This window comes from Bos grunniens, chromosome 18, assembly GCF_055505025.1.
Source record: "Bos grunniens cultivar Pamir isolate PY7600 chromosome 18, Bosgru_T2T1.0, whole genome shotgun sequence".
Taxonomy (NCBI): domain Eukaryota; kingdom Metazoa; phylum Chordata; class Mammalia; order Artiodactyla; family Bovidae; genus Bos; species Bos grunniens.
Genome location: NC_141182.1, coordinates 65,292,884 through 65,309,883, shown reverse-complemented (window position 1 = coordinate 65,309,883; position 17,000 = coordinate 65,292,884). Strand labels below are relative to the sequence as shown.

The following is a 17,000-nucleotide window of genomic DNA, read 5'->3' as shown; positions in this document are numbered from 1 at the left end:
GCCCCGCTAGCTGCCTTGGAGGCGTTCCGAGTGAGAGAGCGCAGAGCGGCTGGGACGCCCCGAGGGCCTCCAGACACCGCAGAGGCTCCTCGGTTCTTCACGCTCTTCCTGGGAAGGTTCAGCCTGGAGCCCCCAGAAGGTTTCCCCCGGCCCCTCTGGGCTTCAGGCACGGGCTCTCCTGTGACGAAGGTCCGCACCCCTCCCCGCCCCTCTCAGAGGTCAAGCCCAGACCCCGGCCGCCGGCGACCAGTCCACGCGGCTCTCCGAGGACCGAGTCCACCCCCGCCCCCCGAAGCCCCTGGCAGTCTCAACTTTTCGCCTATGAAGCCAAATCCCAATCCTTTCCAGGATAGCCCCCAGGTGGCGCAGCCAAACCCGCCGCCAACCCTGATCCTGTCAGATCACGAGCCTGTTTTGCCGTCAGGGGTCGGAGAAGGGTGGGAACGGCTCCCACTCCGGGGAGAGACTCAGGACGCTTCACAAAAGATGCAGATGGGGTCTCCCCTCAACCCCCGCTCCCGGGGAGACCTCCCACGTAGCTCAGACCACCCGGCTCCGCGTAGGGGGTCCAGATGTGAGGTCGAAGCGTCGCCAGCCCCTCACCCGGACAGTTCCCGGGAGAGCCTCCGTTCAGGCCCACAGGGAGACAGCCACCCCTCCGGGACTCCGCGGTCTCGGGGTGGGCGCCAGCTTCCGTGGCTGGTGGCGCCGTGGGAACTACGTTACCCACAATGCCGGATGTCGGGCCCAAGGCATGTAGCCAATGAACGCTCGGAATCAGCGCGTTTCCGCGACCCGAGGATCTGGGCGGGACTTCCGGCGCCTCTGTGGCGGCAGTACGGTGATTGCTCAGTGTACAGCTGCCCCCGGAGACCTTTTGGAGTGTGGACGGAGCCTGGGGGATGAACAGAGCGAGGAGCCTCTAGGGGAGAGGTTGTCCCCCAGCCCAGCGACGAGTCTGCAGGGCTGTGGCGGTAGATGATAATTGTACACAAGTTCCGTCTCTGTCGCCTGTCACTTAAAACCCCGCTGCTTTCAGACTCCGATGGCGGCCGCCGCGCTGAGGGACCCGCCTCAGGTAAACGCTCGACCTCCGGGCCCTCACCGTCCTCACCCCACCAGACACTAAAGCCCTGAGTGCGGAGCGCCTACTCGCGTGCCCTCAGCCCGGACCCCCGAGTCCAGGATGGTGAGGCGGTCATGGGTGGGGCCCTGTGTTTTACAGACAGTGTGATGACGCGTGGGAGAGGGTGACAGGCGGAGGGACAGGTTTATGTAAATTCGCGGAGAATCTTTCCCGTTTGGAATGGGAAGGGGAGGAGTTTTTCTCTCAGGACGCTGGAAGCCATGGAGGGATGTGAAAACAAGAGGTGTGAGTTAGGCTTTTCAAGTTTTCCAGAAGTTGCTTTTTGAACAGACTGCAAAGGGGATGAAAACACCGAGGTACAGGGAGGTTGACTCTTTATCCAAGATCACACAGTTTAAGAGCACTGAGGTCTCAGAGATAATGAGATACTCATTATACTCAGAGATAATGCAGTTATCTCAGGTCACCTTGCTTCGGGGCTAGACAGAAGTAGAGGGAGGCCTGAGCCTACTGAGCCTGCCATGGTTACATGCCTGTAATGACCTCCCTCTTCCCACAGACTCCCATGAGGACAGAAGTGCTTAGGGACTCTTCAAAGGTGAGCAGAGGATGTTCCAGGCCCTCAATGGTCCTGACCCCACCCTTTGTCTCTGGAATTCTTCCAGACCGTGCAACTGGGCACCCTGAAGAAACCCAAAGCCCACATTCGGTTATCTCTGGGAGACACAATTCAGGAGTCCAAGGGGAATTACCTGACAAGAGGGTGGATGTCCTAACGCCAGGCTCAGAGTTTAGATGGTGTCTCCCTGCCCACATGCCTGTAGTTGGTGAATAGACGGTGATCTTGATACCGTAAGAGGAGAGCATGGTACTTGTGGCCCCAAGGCCTGATACTTCCTTCAAGGTGGGGACACTGGGAGGAGAGTTAGCAGGGGATGGATGTCTGGGTGAAGGAACTTGGAATCCTAGGAGAGAAATTGATCATGGAATGATCTGTCCCCCTCATGGCAGGCCTGTGTGACCTTTGAGGACGTGGCCATTTACTTCTCCCAGGAGGAATGGGGGCTCCTTGATGAAGTTCAGAGACACCTGTACTGCAAGGTGATGCTAGAGAACTTTGCACTGACAGCCTCGATGGGTAAGGCCCTCACCCCAGTGTACTGATCTGGGTCGTACTTTCTGTCCCCCAGAGGCAGCTCTGCTCTTTCCATAGTCAGACTATGGGCTCTGTTTACTTCCCCACTTGCTTGGCATATGTGGTGTGGGTGCCAGTGCTGAGCTGAGTGCACTGCCCCAAGTAGTTCTAAGTCTGTTGCCCAAGCTTGCAGGTGAGGATCTGGGATGTAGGAATTTGGCAGTCAGGCTAAAACAAGGCATCTTACCTTGTTTACCTCACCCTGGCAGGATGAATATCCCAGGTGTCATGACACCTGGTGTCCCAAGTCCTGATTCAATAATTTTAACAATAGGCATATAATATTTGACAAACTGTATATATGATATATAATTTTTAGTGATGTTATATATGGAGTCCTGATGGATGGGATCACAGCATTCAGTTCAGTTCAGTTCAGTTCTGTTGCTCAGTCATGTCCGACTCTTTGCGACCTGATGAATCACAGCACGCCAGGACTCCCTGTCCATCACCAACTCCTGGAGTTCACTCAAACTCATGTCCACCGAGTCGGTGATGCCATCCAGCCATCTCATCCTCTGTCATCCCCTTCTCTTCCTGCCCCCAATGCCTCCCAGCATCAGGGTCTTTTCCAGTGAGTCAGCTCTTCGCATGAGGTGGCCAAAGTACTGGAGTTTCAGCTTCAGCATCATTCCCTCCAAAGAAATCCCAGGGGTGATCTCCTTCAGAATGGACTGGTTGGATCTCCTTGCAGTCCAAGGGACTCTCAAGAGTCTTCTGCAACACCACAGTTCAAAAGCATCAATTCTTCAGTGCTCAGCTTTCTTCACAGTCCAACTCTCACATCCATACATGACCACTGGAAAAACTATAGCCTTGACTAGACAGATCTTTGTTGGCAAAGTAATATCTCTGCTTTTCAATATACTATCTAGGTTGGTCATAACTTTCCTTCCAAGGTAAGCGTCTTTTAATTTCATGGCCGCAGTCACCATCTGCAGTGATTTTAGAGCCCCAAAATAAAGTCTGACACTGTTTCCAGTTTCCCCATCTATTTCCCATGAAGTGATGGGACCAGATGCCATGATCTTTGTTTTCTGAGTGCTGAGCTTTAAGCCAACTTTTTCACTCTCCTCTTTCACTTTCATCAAGAGGCTTTTTAGTTCCTCTTCACTTTCTGCCATAAGGGTGGTGTCATCTGCCTATCTGAGGTGATTGGTATTTCTCCCAGCAATCTTGATTCCAGCTTCTGCTTCTTCCACCCCAGTATTTCTCATGGTGTACTCTGCATATAAGTGAAATAAGCAGGGTGACAATATTCAGCCTTGGCATGCTCCTTTTCCTATTTGGAACCAGTCTGTTGTTCCATGTCCAGTTCTAACTGTGGCTTCCTGACCTGCATATAGGTTTCTCAAAAGGCAGGTCAGGTGGTCTGGTATTCCCATCTCTTTCAGAATTTTCCACAGTTTATTGTGATCCACACAGTCAAAGGCTTTGGCATAGTCAATAAAGCAGAAATAGATGTTTTTCTAGAACTCTCTTGCTTTTTCCATGATCCAGCGGATGTTGGCAATTTGATCTCTGGTTTCTCTGCCTTTTCTAAAACCGACTTGAACATCTGGAAGTTCACGGTTCATGTATTGCTGAAGCCTGGCTTGGAGAATTTTGAGTGTTACTTTACTAGTGTGTGTGAAAAGTGCAATTGTGCAGTACTTTGAGCATTCTTTGGCATTGCCTTTCTTTGGGATTGGGATGAAAACTGACCTTTTCCAGTCTTGTGGCCACGAGTTCTAGTAATCCAACATGAGTCACCTTTTCTTTCTTGCTTGCTTTCTTGTTGCACCTCTAGTTCCTGCAAGTTGGAGCTGCTCTGTAGTTGTAGTGGATGGCATTTCCTTGTGGTGGCTTCTCTTGTTATGGAGCACAGGCTCTAGGGCATGCATGCTTCAGTTGTTGTGTACGTGGGCTCTCTATTTGTGGCACACAGGCTCAGTGATTGTCATGCACAGGCTTAGTTGCCCAGTGGCATGTGGGATCTTAGTTCCAAGACCAGGGATTGACCCCACGTCCCCTGCATTGCAAGACAAATTCGTAACCACCAGACCACCAGAGAGGTCCCTAGCCTGTGATTTTCTTGTGTTGTAGTGTTCTTCTTTGGCTTTGGTATAAGGGTGATACTGGCTTTATAAAATGTGTTCCCTCCTCTTCAGTGTTTGTGTTTTGTTTTGTTTTGTTTTGAGCGTTGGTATTAAATGTAATGTTTCCACTTTCGTTTATAATTTTGAGTCCTCTTTTTTTATTACTCTAGAAGGTTTGTCAATTTTATCTTTTCAAAAAATTCTTAGTTTTCATCTTTTCTATTGTCTTTCTAGTCTCTATTTTATTTCCACTTTAATCTTTATTATTTCCCTCCTTCTGCTAACACTGAGTTCAGTTTGTTCTTCTTTTTTAATCTTTGAAGTGTGAAGGTAGGGTTATTTTAAGATTTTTCTTAGTGTATGTATCTGCTAAAACCTTCCCTTTTAGAACTACTTTTGCTGGGTCCCATAAGTTTTTTATCATATTTTGGTCAGAAAAGAGATTTGATATGATTTCAATTTCCTTAAATTGGTGAAGACTTGTTTTATAGCCTGCTCTATGATCTAATCTGGGGGATTATCCCTGCATTCTTGAGTAGTGTGTATTTTGCTGCTGGTTGATGAAATGTTCTGTATATGTCTGTTAGGTCTATTTGATTTATAGTGTTTAAGTCCAGTGTTTCTCTGGCCATGAAGATTTCTTAAGATATCTAAATGTTGTATTATACAGAAAGTTAAAAGAAAAACAAAACATGATGAATACTCTCCTACCATAATCAGCATAATTCACAAATATTTCTCTTCTTTCAGTTTGTTTGCATGAAACACAGACTAAAGAGACACCTTCTGAGCAAAACGTTTCTCTAGAAGCTTTGTCACAGGTCAGGACTCCAAAGGTAGGTCCATTCACCGAGAATGCTCACCCCTGTGAGAAATGTGTCCCAATCCTGAAAGACATTTTGTACCCTGCTGATCTACCAGGGCAGAAACCATACTTTACTGGGGCATCTGCAAACCTACAACAGCTTCAGAAGCATTTCACTACAGAGAAAAGTGACGTGGATAAGGCAGCATTTGTAAAAAGCTGCATAGTCCAGGTGTCAGGGAATCCCTTCACCTGTAGGAAGGTTGGAATGGACTTACCAGGTACAGTGGGTCTCCTCCAGCACCAGATCACTTCCAATAGTGAGAAACCCAACAAAATCACCAAGTTTGGGGAGACTTTTAATGGTAGAAAAAGTCATTACAAATTGCGTGAATGTGGGAAAGCTACCAGCCACAAACACAATCTTGTTTACCACCTAAGAGTCTCTGCTAGAAAAAGAGTTTATGAGTTTAGCAAATATGGGAAAGCCATGCACTGTAAGTACTCACTTGTTCAGCTCCAGAGAGTCCGCACTGGAGAAAGGTCTTATGAGTGCAGTGAATGTGGAAAATCTTTTAGGCAACGAGCCACTCTTATTATACACCAGAGAGTTCACACTGGAGAAAGGCCTTATAAATGTGGTGAGTGTGGAAAGTCCTTTAGTCAGTGCTCCAATCTTATTGAACACTGCAGAATTCACAGTGGAGAGAGGCCTTTTGAGTGTGAGGAATGTGGGAAAACCTTTGGGTGCAAATCCAATCTTATTCGGCACCGGAGAACCCACACTGGAGAAAAGCCTTATGAATGCAGCGAATGTGGGAAATTCTTTAGACAAAGCTTCACCTTGGTTCAACATCGGAGAATTCACACCACAGCAAGGCCTTATGTTTGTGTCCAGTGTGGGAAATCCTTTAGCCAAAGAGCCACTCTCATTCGACACCAGCGAGTTCACACTACTGAAAGGCCTTATGAGTGTGGGGAATGTGGGAAAGCTTTTGGATCCAAATCCAAACTTGAGCGACACAACAGAAGTCACACTGGAGAAAAGCCTTATGAGTGTGCTGAATGTGAAAAATCTTTCAGACAGAGTTACAGCCTCGTTGAACACCAGCGTATTCACAGTAGAACAAGGCCTTTTGAGTGTGGCCAGTGTGGGAAGTCCTTTAGCAGAAGAGCCATCTTCACTAAACACCAGAGAATTCACACTGGAGAAAGGCCTTATAAATGTGGTGAATGTGGGAAATCCTTTAGTCGAAGCACAAGCCTTATTCAGCACTGCAGTATTCACACTGGAGCCAGGCCTTATGAATGTGGGCAGTGTGGGAAATCCTTTAGGCAAAAGTCTGTTCTCATTCAACACCAGGTAGTTCACACTGGAGAAAGGCCTTACGAATGCAGTAAATGTGGCAAATCCTTTAGTCAACGTTCCAGCCTCAATCTCCACCGAAAATTTCACACTGTGGAGTGGCTCCATGAATGCAGGAAATATGGGAAATCCTTTACTCCAAACAGCTAACATTGTTTAGCACCAAGTAATGGTGACTTCATCCATGAAGTTAAAAGACTCTTACTCCTTGGAAGAAAAGTTATGAGCAACCTAGATAGCATATTGAAAAGCAGAGACATTACTTTGCCAACAAAGGTCCGTCTAGTCAAGGCTATGGTTTTTCCAGTGGTCATGTATGGATGTGAGAGTTGGACTGTGAAGAAAGCTGAGCACCGAAGAATTGATGCTTTTGAACTGTGGTGTTGGAGAAGACTCTTGAGAGTCCCTTGGACTTCAAGGAGATCCAACCAGTCCATTCTGAAGGAGATCAGCCCTGGGATTTCTTTGGAAGGAATGATGCTAAAGCTGAAACTCCAATACTTTGGCCACCTCATGCGAAGAGTTGACTCATTGGAAAAGACTCTGATGCTGGGAGGGATTGGGGGCAGGAGGAGAAGGAGACAACAGAGGATGAGGTGGCTGGATGGCATCACTGACTCGATGGACGTGAGTCTGGGTGAACTCCGGGAGTTGGTGATGGACAGGGAGGCCTGGCTTGCTGTGATTCATGGGGTCACAAAGAGTCAGACATGACTGAGCGACTGAACTGAACTGAACTGAATCCACACTTTGAGAAAGATCTTAGAGCTGAAGAATGTGCTCCCTCCTTTTTCATTATAACAGCACTAGACAGCTTTTGTAAGGGAGCCATCTGCCTGAAATTGAACCTCATACTTGCAAACATCTAATGACTTGAAATTCTCAATGAGTTCCAGGTGTCTGTGAGGCTTACAGGAGCTACATTCCATGTTCTAAACTCCCCAGGGCCGTCATCAGAGTTACATCACTGCCAGTTTCTCTGGTAGAACCCATGTCACCTCTTCCTTGTACAGTATTTCATTAGTCACTCTGATTTGCTGACACAAGGGTGATGTCGGTGTGCCCTAATGTTCCCTGGAGGAAATCTTGAGTAGTATGTGCCCTTACATTTTCCTATTTCAATTGATTAAGTATGAATTTGACCTTCGAATTCGTTGGTTTCACTTGATATTTGTGGTTGGTTTTCCTGCCTCCAGGTCACCAGTTTGAAATTGCCCCCTCTTTCTCTGGTTTATGCAGCAATAAAGGTCTTATTGTTTAATCTACCTTTGATCTTGGGGTTGTATTCACTGTGGAGGTGGGTGGAAAACAGAAGTGGCCTGTTTGTTTGAAAGGATGGACAGCTTTCATGGGTGCTCAGCTTTATGTGCCTCAGCAGGGATGATATAATGCTAGGAGAGTATAATATTATTCCAGTTTTAACCTAATATGAATTCCTCCTCAAGGTCTCTTAGGAACTAAAGCAGTGTTTTGTTTAGTTCCTAAATGTGTGACCTGGAATATATGACCTAATGTGTGATCTGGAAGCTTACATATTGTGTGACCAATAGGTTCCCCCTGGGGCTTCCTAGGTGGCTCAGTGGTGAAGAACCTGCCTGCCAATGCAGGAGACACAAGAGATGCAGGTTCAATCCCTGGATTGGGAAGATCCCCTGAAGTAGGAAATGGCAACCCACTCCAGTATTCTTGCCTGGGAAATCCCGTGGACAGAAGAGCCTGGCGGGCTATAGCCCATGGTGTCACAAAGTCAGACACAACTGATTGACTAGGCAACACAGCATATGTAGGTTACCCTGAGGAATGGTCACTCGTTCCAGCAAGCTCCAGGGCCTTTGGGAAGGTCATGAATTTGTTTTCATATTCCCAGAGGGTATCCCTTAATGCTCAGCACTGTTGAGGGGAAGCGTTCCACCAGGTTCTACAAAGGAGCCAAATGTCCTGGAGTTCATAATTCTGTGGACTAGTATCCCTCCTCAGACATCAGGATCCAGGTTTCAACCTTAATTGGTACTGAAATTCTGTTGTTGAGTCACTAAATCATGCCCCACTCTTTTGCGACCCCATGGATTGTAGCCTGACAGGCCCCTCTGCCCGTGGGATTTCCCTGGCAAGAATATTGGGTTCCCATTTCCCCCTCCAGGGGATCCTCCCAACCCAGGAATTGAACCTGAGTCAATTATGTCTCCTGCATTTTCAGACAGATTCTTTACCACTGAGCCACCAGGGAACCCCCTGAAATTGTGGGTGTGATTAATAATCAGTGGAGGCGCCTGCATCAAATTAAATGGAATGTGCCTCTTCTCATGTGCATCCATAAATCTCCCAGTGACTATGGCTGTGTGGAATCACAGCCCTTCCAGAGCTGTGTATCTCCTGTAGCTGAATTTATTGTTGGCAACGTAATCTAAAGGTTTTGTGAATCCCCATTGTCTTTCTGGGCTGGCCACCTCCAGGTCACTGCTGTACAGACAGGGAAATGAGAACAGAGAATGGAGATCCTGCTGTCCAGGAACGTGGCTTTTCTGGTCCATCCAGTGGTCCTGTTGTCCCACACTGGAACAGCCTCTGTTGCTTGCCAGTATTTCCTGCACTGGTTCAGAGCTACCCTTCTCCAGGAATGGGGGAAAATAGGGTGGGGTTAGTATTGAGTTGAGAGAAGGCAATGGCACCCCACTCCAGTACTCTTGCCTGGAAAATCCCATGGACAGAGGAGCCTGGTAGGCTGCAATCCATGGGGTCGCTAAGAGCCAGGCACGACTGAGCGACTTCACTTTCACTTTTCACTTTCATGCAATGGAGAAGGAAATGGCAACCCACTTCAGTGTTCTTGCCTGGAGAATCCCAGGGACGCCAGAGCCTGGTGGGCTGCCGTCAATGAAGTCGCACAGAGTCGGACATGACTGAAGCGACTTAGCAACAGCAGTATTGAGTTGTTAAACCTTCTGGTTTCCAGAAAGAGTGGGAAGTCTGGGTTTTGTTTTTTTTTTTTTTTTTTTAATTTTGAACCATTTTTAAAAGAAATTTTATTGAGGCATAATTGACATACAGTATACATATTTAAGGTATATAGTTTGAAAAGTTTTGCTATAATATAAAGTCATAAAACCATGAGAATCACGATGATGAACACAACCTTGATTTACCTCATGTCCTTTTACAATCTCTCGTTGTCCTTCCCAAGCCTATAGAATGCCACTACCTTCAACAGTAACTTAGTTTGCGTTGTCTAGGATTTATGTTTATCCATCCATCTGCTAATGTGCAGTTGGGTTGTTTCCAGTTTGGTGTTGTTAGAAATAAAGTTCCAATGAACATAAGCATACAGTTCTTTTATGAATATGTGTTTTAGTTCTCTTGTGCCAGTACCTCGGAATATGTGAATTGCAAACTGCCAAATTGTGATCTAAACTGGTTGGATCCTTCTGTGTTCCCATCAACAGTATATGAGAGCTCCTGTTCTTCCCCATCCTGCCGATACTCAGTATTGTCACTCTGTTTAATTTCAGCTGTCTTGGTGGGGTGTAATGGCATCTCACTGTAGTTTTTTAACTGTAGTTCTCTGATGTTTCATGATGTCAAGCACTTTTTTCCTGTTTATTTGCCACTTGTATATCTTCTTTAATGACTGTTAATACCAGTTGCTTATTTTGAAATGGATGTTGACTGATGTTTTCCTTTTTATTAATAAATAAAAGACATTTGTCGAACAAAGATGTGCTGGAACTTCACTTACTCTTCCGCAGTGATGTGTCATCTTTACTAAAAGGAAATACTGTTTTTGATGCTATTGAGCGAGTCATTTCCTAGGCAGGTTGATAGGGAGTCTAGGGGTCCCCAAGGAGAGAGGGGTCTGGAATTCTCAAGGAGGAAGAAAGGACAAACTTTTTTTCTTTCTCCACATTCCTTAGGATTATATAACAATCATGTATCCTGCCTAAGGACAGTCTCTGGATTAAACCTGTTATCTTAAAATGTAAATTATGGGAGTAGACCTGGTTTTTACAAGGATGTATCCTGCCTGAGGACAGTGTTATCTTAAAATGTAAATTATTGCCTGATGAGGTCTTTACAACCTCCAGACATTCTTTGGATTATATAACTTCATTGTTAACACTAGCAAGCGGGTACTCTTTCTGCCCCCTTCTGATGCCTATGTCAGAAGCTTTCTCTGTCTCCTTTATACTTTAATAAAACTTTATTCCACAAAAGCTTTGAGCAGTCAAGCCTCATCTCTGGCCCCGGATTGAATTCTTCTCTTCCGGGGGCCAAGAATCCCAGTGTCTTCGCGTGATTCAACAACAACCTTTCATCTTGGGGGCTCATCCGGGATCCTTCAGGACAAGGTAAGGATGCTTGGAGCTTTAGTTCTTTGTTCTCTTAGCGAACACGTTTTCTGCTGTGCTTTACGAACTCTACCGTGTGCTTGTGTGAATGAATGGCATGCCCTGCGTGAAGCAAGTAAGGAGCCCTGCTCTGCGGTTCCACGGTGATCTCATACGGCTTATGGCAGAAACCTGTTGGGGCGTTATACCGACCTGCCAATGCCAAAGGCACCCAATATCTCCTTCGGGAACCGACCAGAAATGGGCAAAGCGTGTGGACCGAACTCTCCTTTCTCGGTCAAACTTTTTGGTCTCTTTGACCATTTCATAACTCCTTGGGAATTAGAAGTACTAACCTAATCTATCGGATCATAGACTTTCAAGGGACTTGTGATCTATACTGTTACTGTGTACTGCAGCTTAGGTCCCAAACTTGGATTGGTATTCAAGAAAGCACCTAGCCTCGCTAGGAATCGGAAGTTCAGAAACTAGATGGAGCTCTAGCTCCAAGAACATCTCAGAGGTTAAAGGTTACTCAGATTGGGACTGCGATGGGTTTTTTTTTTCTTTGGTAACGCCGGCTTTTAGTGGATCAGAGGAGGCTGTTATACTGGTGTGGTGATGCTTGGAAAGAACATCTCAGTTTTATGTTCCTGTCAGTCTTATTGTAGTCAGGAAATACTCAGGGTCATTCACAGGCACTCAGGTGACGAATGTTTCCCCTAGTAGTCTTAGCTTGGGAGGCATTCTGGAAGGTTACTCTTGATTCACCCCGGGTGACATCAGAGGCAAGCAAGGTGAAGAGCTGGACGTCAAGTAGGGATGCTATCAAGTCTACCCCTGGTACATCCCCACCCCATCTCGGTGGTAGAACCGGGAGGGACGAGTACGGCCCCTGCATCGGTAAGGGACAGACTAAGTCCGACCAGGAAGGAAAAGCTTTTGGTGTAACGTCTGTCTACACCCCCATCTAGAGCAGGGAGGGATGCCTCCAGTAGAAAAAATGGCGCTGGTCGCTTTTTTTCTCTCTTACAGATGGGAGCTAACAATTCCAGCCTCACTCCTTTGAACTGTATCCTGAAAAACTGGGATAGATTTTAATCCCCAGGGCTTAAAGAAGACACACCTGGTCTTCCTATGTGATACTGCATGGCTATGGTATCCATTGGAGGATGGCGAACGGTGGCCAGTTGGAGGGTCTCTTAAGTATAATACTGTTGTACAATTAGACCGGTTCTGTAAGGAACAAGGGAAATGGGTAGAAGTAGCATATGTGTTGCCCTTTTTCTCTCTGCAAAACATGCCCGACTTATGTCCTAAGGGTATAGATTTGGGTGTGAAACCTTCAGCTCCCTCCTGTCCTCTTACTTTGCCCCCGTACCTGGAAATCCAAACTGAGATTCAGACTGCCCACATGGAGGGGGAGGTCCAAACATCTCCTGTCTCAATACGACCTCAGACTACTCTGGTTTCAGTAGAAACTCAGACCATCGAAGTAAGAGATGAGATGGAGGACAGGAGACAAAGAGAAAAAGAAAAACAGGTTTTTCCAATCTATCCCTGGGATCATATGCGCAGAGCAGCCAGAGAGACTGAGGAACAGCCACACAAGCTGTTGCCTCTTTATGAAACACCCACCAGGAGAAATAATCAGTCTGTGAGAGTTAATAAGCCTTTTTCTTGTCAAGAAATACAAAGAATCAAGGAGGATCTGGGAGACTATTTAGAGGACCCAGAAAAATATATTAGAGCCTTTAAAGGTGTTACTCTGCTTTATGACCTCACTTGGAAGGATGTGATGTATATCTTGGGACAAACGCTGACTCCCGAGTCAAAGACTCGAGTTTTGGGAAAAGCGGTTGCTTATGGAGATGAATGGCTTGGTAATGAATCAGTAGGGAAGAGGGAGAACAAGATAGCGGCCTTCCCCACTGGGAATCAGGCGGTCCCAACTATAGAACCAGACTGGGACTACAACACAGCTAAAGGAAGATGGGATCAGAGTCATTTTGTTAGATGTATCCTTGAAGGACTTAGGCAGGCGCATTCTAAGCCTTTAAACTATGGCAAATTGGCAGACATAGAACAGGAGGAGAAGGAAGCTCCTGGTAAATTCCTAGATAGACTGAGAGAAGGCCTTCGCAGATTCACTGAGATTGATCCCGAAAATGAAGAGGGAAAAGTGATCTTAAAGGATAGATTTCTCACTCAGTCGGCTCCAGATATCCGCCGTAAGCTATTAAAACGGGCGTGTAGACCAAATCAGTCTTTAGATACTCTGTTACAACTGGCTCAGACAGTCTATTATGGTAGGGAATACGAGGAAAAGAAAGGCAAGAAAAGACAAAGGAAAAGGCGGAAGCCTTCGCCATGGCTATGAAAAACGTTCTTAAACAGCCTGAGAAAAATGAAACAGCCAGGTGAAAAGGGATGGGCTTGCTGTTACTGTGGAAAGGAGGGGCATCTCAAGCGGGATTGCCCTCAGGCATCTAAGCCACCCCCGGCTCCGTGTCCGGTCTGCAAAGGACCACACTGGAAGAGAGACTACTCCCAGAGGCGTAGGTCTCCGAGGTCGGACTCTCAAGACAATCAGGACTGAAGGTGACCGGGGGTCCCCACACAAGCTCCCATCCTAATAACACCTGAGGAACCCCGGGTATTAATAATTGTGGGGGGCCAATCCGTCAATTTCCTTTTAGATACTGGGGCAAAACTTATTCTGTGCTTACTGAAGCCCCTGGCCCACTTTCTTCCCGATCCGCTTCCGTAATGGGACTGTCTGGATGAGCCAAAAGGTATTATTTCAGTTATTCTTTATCTTGCAACTGGGATTCTGTGCTGTTTTCACACGAGTTTCTGATTGTGCCAGAATCTCCCTCACCCCTTTTGGGAAGGGATGTACTGAGCAAGGTCCATGCCTCTGTTTTCATGAATATGGAGCCCTCCCTTTCTCTCCCTTTAGTTGAACAAAATGTAAATCCTAGAGTATGGGCTGATGGAAAATCTGTGGGTCGAGCACAAAATTCTATTCCTGTAGTTGTTAAGCTTAAAGACCCGCATATATTCCCACATAAGAAGCAGTATCCATTGAAACCTGAGGTTAAGGAAGGGTTAAAACCCATCATCGAAAATTTAAAGGAGCAGGGACTATTAATTCCCTGTAACAGTCCTTGCAACGCTCCTATTTTGGGTATAAAGAAATCGAATGGTAAATGGAGACTAGTTCAAGATTTACAAATAATAAATGAGGCTGTAGTTCCTTTACACCCCGTGGTGCCTAATCCTTATACTCTATTGTCTGAAATTCCTGAAAGGGCCAAATATTTCTCAGTAATTGATTTTAAGGATGCCTTCTATTCAGTGCCTTTGGTGGAAGAAAGTCAATTTCTATTTGCTTTTGAAGACCCTACACAGCTAGCTTCTCAGTTAACCTGGACAGTTTTGCCTCAGGGATTTTGTGACAGTCCTCACTTGTTTGGACAAAGTTTGTCACGGGATCTACAAAACTTTAATAGCTCTGAAGCAGTGGTGTTACAATATGTTAATGATATTTTGCTCTGTGCTGAGACAAAGGAAACTTGTTCGCGAGCCTCAGAAGATTTCTTAAACTTTCTGGCAGGCTGTGGTTACAAGGCATCAAGAGAAAAGGCTCAGCTTTGTCAACAATCAGATATCTGGGCCTAATCATATCAGAAGGGAGTAGGGCCATAGGCCCTGAGAGAACTAAACCTATACTAAATCATCCCCTACCTATGACTTTAAGACAATTGAGAGGATTTTGGGGAATCACAGGTTACTGTCGCATTTGGATTCCGGGCTATTGGGAACTTGCCCGGCCTTTATATAAACTTATAGCTGAAACTCAGCAGGCCCAAACCAACAAACTGATTTGGTCTCCAGAAACTCAAAAGGCTTTTAAGTTTCTTCAGACTGCTCTCCTGCAAGCTCCAGCTCTGAGCTTGCCCACAGGCTCAGAATTTAATTTGTTTGTCACTGAAAGAAAAGATGTGGCATTGGGAGTTTTGACACAACCCCGAGGGCCTCACCAGCAACCTATTGCTTATCTAAGCAGAGAATTAGATGTAGTTTCACGTGGGTGGCCCCACTGCCTAAGAGTAATTGGGGCAGCGGCCTTATTAGCACCTGAAGCTTTAAAAATAATTAATGGATGAAACCTTACTGTACTGACTTCTCATGATGTGAGTGGGATATTAAATTCTAAGTTTAATATTTGGATGACAGACAGTAGGCTTAAGTATCAGTCATTGTTGTTAGAAGGACCAGTAACTAAGCTTAAAGTTTGTGGAAATTTAAATCCTGCCACTTTCCTTCCTGAGAAGGAAAATGAAACACTTGATCACGATTGTTGTCAATTCCTAACTTTAAACTATGCAGCTCGGGAGGATGTCCAGATTTGGAAATCTACATCAGCAGGTTTCACGGTGTTCCTTGAAGTCTTAAAAAGTGAAAGTCGATCAGTCCTGTATGACTCTTTGCGACCCCATGGACTGTAACCTGCCAGACTCCACTGTCCATGGAATTCTCCAGGCCAGAATCCTGGAGTGGGTAGCCTTTCCCTTCTCCAGGGAATCTTCCTAACCCGGGGATTGAATCCAAGTTTCCGCATTGCAGGCAGATTCTTTGCCAGCTGAGCCACCAGGGAAGCCCAAGAATACTGGAGTGGGTAGACTATCCCTTCTCCAGGGGATCTTCCCGACCCCAGGAATCGAACAGGAGTCTCGGACATTGCAGGTGGATTCTTTACCAGCTGAGCTACCGTGGTGTCCTGAGAGCGGTCAATTTCAGGGGTTCACGGTATCCTAACTCCGTTGCTTAAACATTCCCATGATAGGGAAGCGGCAAGGAGGCCGCAGAAATGCCGGGACCCGCCCGCCACCCTTCTATCACCGCAAAGGTTTCCGTGACGTAGGGGCTCATTCATAAAATGCTGTTATAAACTTAGGCGCCGGCGACTGGTTCTTGCCAACCGCACTGCGAGCAGCCCAGCCGTGGGCGGAAAGGCGAGACCGCCCGCCGCCCCCGGGCTCCGCCCCCGAATTCCTCCGGCCTGTCACCACGTGGCGTCCTCCTGCTTCGCCTGCGCCGGCGGGACCAAGACAGTCTCTCTTGATGCCGTGCCCTGGCTGACTTCCACCGCGGGCTCTCCAGACCACGCTCAGGAAGGTTGGGCTAGAGGGGCCGGCAGCTTGGGGGTCACTCCTTCGCTGGGAAGGGAGGCTTCTCGGAGCGCTGGACGTGCTGGAGGCGCGCGCACTGTTGTCCCAGTGAGAACCGTCCCTTCCTCGCGCCGGCTGTTTCTGAGCGCTTCGGCCCTTGGCTCGGTGGCTGGTGTCCGACGAGAGCCGATCAAACGGGTGCCAAACGGACTCCTCACTGGAGGCCGGCTCCCCGAGGGGACAGCAGAAAGCGGCCAACCTCTCTCCGACGGCCCCCCGGAGCAGGCCGGAGGGGCGGGTGTGGGAAGTTCATTGATAAAAAGCGAGTTCCTTCAGGTGACTCTAGGGGGCTCCTGTGTCAGTGCAGAAGTCGGGGTATGCTTATAAACAACCCCTGCGACTGCGTTCCTAGTATTCCCTCAGTATCCCTGGCTCGAAAGAGGGCCGATGACTCAGCTGGTAAAGAATCCGCCTGCGGATGCAGGAGACACAGAGGAAGTTTCCATCCGTGGGTCGGTAGGATGCACTGAAAGAAAAAATGGCAACCCACTCTAGTATTCTTGCCTGAAGCATCCCATGGACAGAGGAGCCTGACCGGCTACAGTCTATGGAGACCAGCACCTGGGGGTGGGGGTCCCCTAGATGAGTGCTATTACTGGGGATCAGGGCAGAGTGTACACAGGTAACAGTCATGAGGGGATTTCACTGGTGGGTTGGAATACCACTAGGTCACAGGGGGAGATAAGGGAAGCTTGAATTGGGGCCACAGCTGCATCACTCTTGTGTATCTGGTCACCCGGGCGGGGTTCCTACAGCCAGTCTGCGGGAACGCTGAGGCAGAATATTTAACTTAAATATTTTATAATACAAACATACATTACCATATGTAAAACAGACAGCCACTGGGAATTTGCTTTATGACTTAGAGAACTCAAACCTGTGTTCTGTGACAACCTAGAGGGGTGAGATA

General features: G+C 47.1%; 1 protein-coding gene and 1 long non-coding RNA gene across 3 annotated transcripts; one reads left to right on the top strand and one right to left on the bottom strand.

Moving 5' to 3' along the window:
* Nucleotides 1-227: 227 nt before the first annotated feature.
* On the top strand, nt 228-10,242 carry LOC147354825 (uncharacterized). Of its 2 annotated transcripts, XM_086354791.1 has the most exons (4): nt 228-1,078; nt 1,647-1,685; nt 2,099-2,225; nt 5,111-10,242. In XM_086354791.1, the coding sequence occupies exons 1-4, from the start codon at nt 1,046-1,048 to the stop codon at nt 6,679-6,681; spliced, it is 1,770 nt and encodes a 589-aa protein (XP_086210917.1). In that variant the 5' UTR covers nt 228-1,045; the 3' UTR covers nt 6,682-10,242. The 2 variants fall into 2 exon arrangements, with proteins under 2 accessions (XP_086210917.1, XP_086210918.1); XM_086354792.1 differs by lacking the exon at nt 1,647-1,685 and having other exon boundaries at nt 238-1,078.
* Nucleotides 10,243-16,167: 5,925 nt separating this feature from the next.
* On the bottom strand, nt 16,168-16,986 carry LOC147354824 (uncharacterized). Its single transcript, XR_015146623.1, has 2 exons — nt 16,912-16,986; nt 16,168-16,556 (listed from the first exon to the last, which is right to left on the bottom strand). It is a non-coding gene; the product is annotated as an uncharacterized LOC147354824 (long non-coding RNA).
* Nucleotides 16,987-17,000: the final 14 nt, after the last annotated feature.

What these genes read in the sequence shown, in the direction of transcription:
- LOC147354825 (XM_086354791.1), top strand. Translation starts at nt 1,046, where the DNA reads ATGGCGGCCGCCGCGCTGAGGGACCCGCCTCAG. An exon ending in CGCTGAGGGACCCGCCTCAG is followed by an intron (nt 1,079 to 1,646) that starts GTAAACGCTCGA and finishes CTCTTCCCACAG; the next exon opens with ACTCCCATGAGGACAGAAGT. An exon ending in TGCTTAGGGACTCTTCAAAG is followed by an intron (nt 1,686 to 2,098) that starts GTGAGCAGAGGA and finishes CCCTCATGGCAG; the next exon opens with GCCTGTGTGACCTTTGAGGA.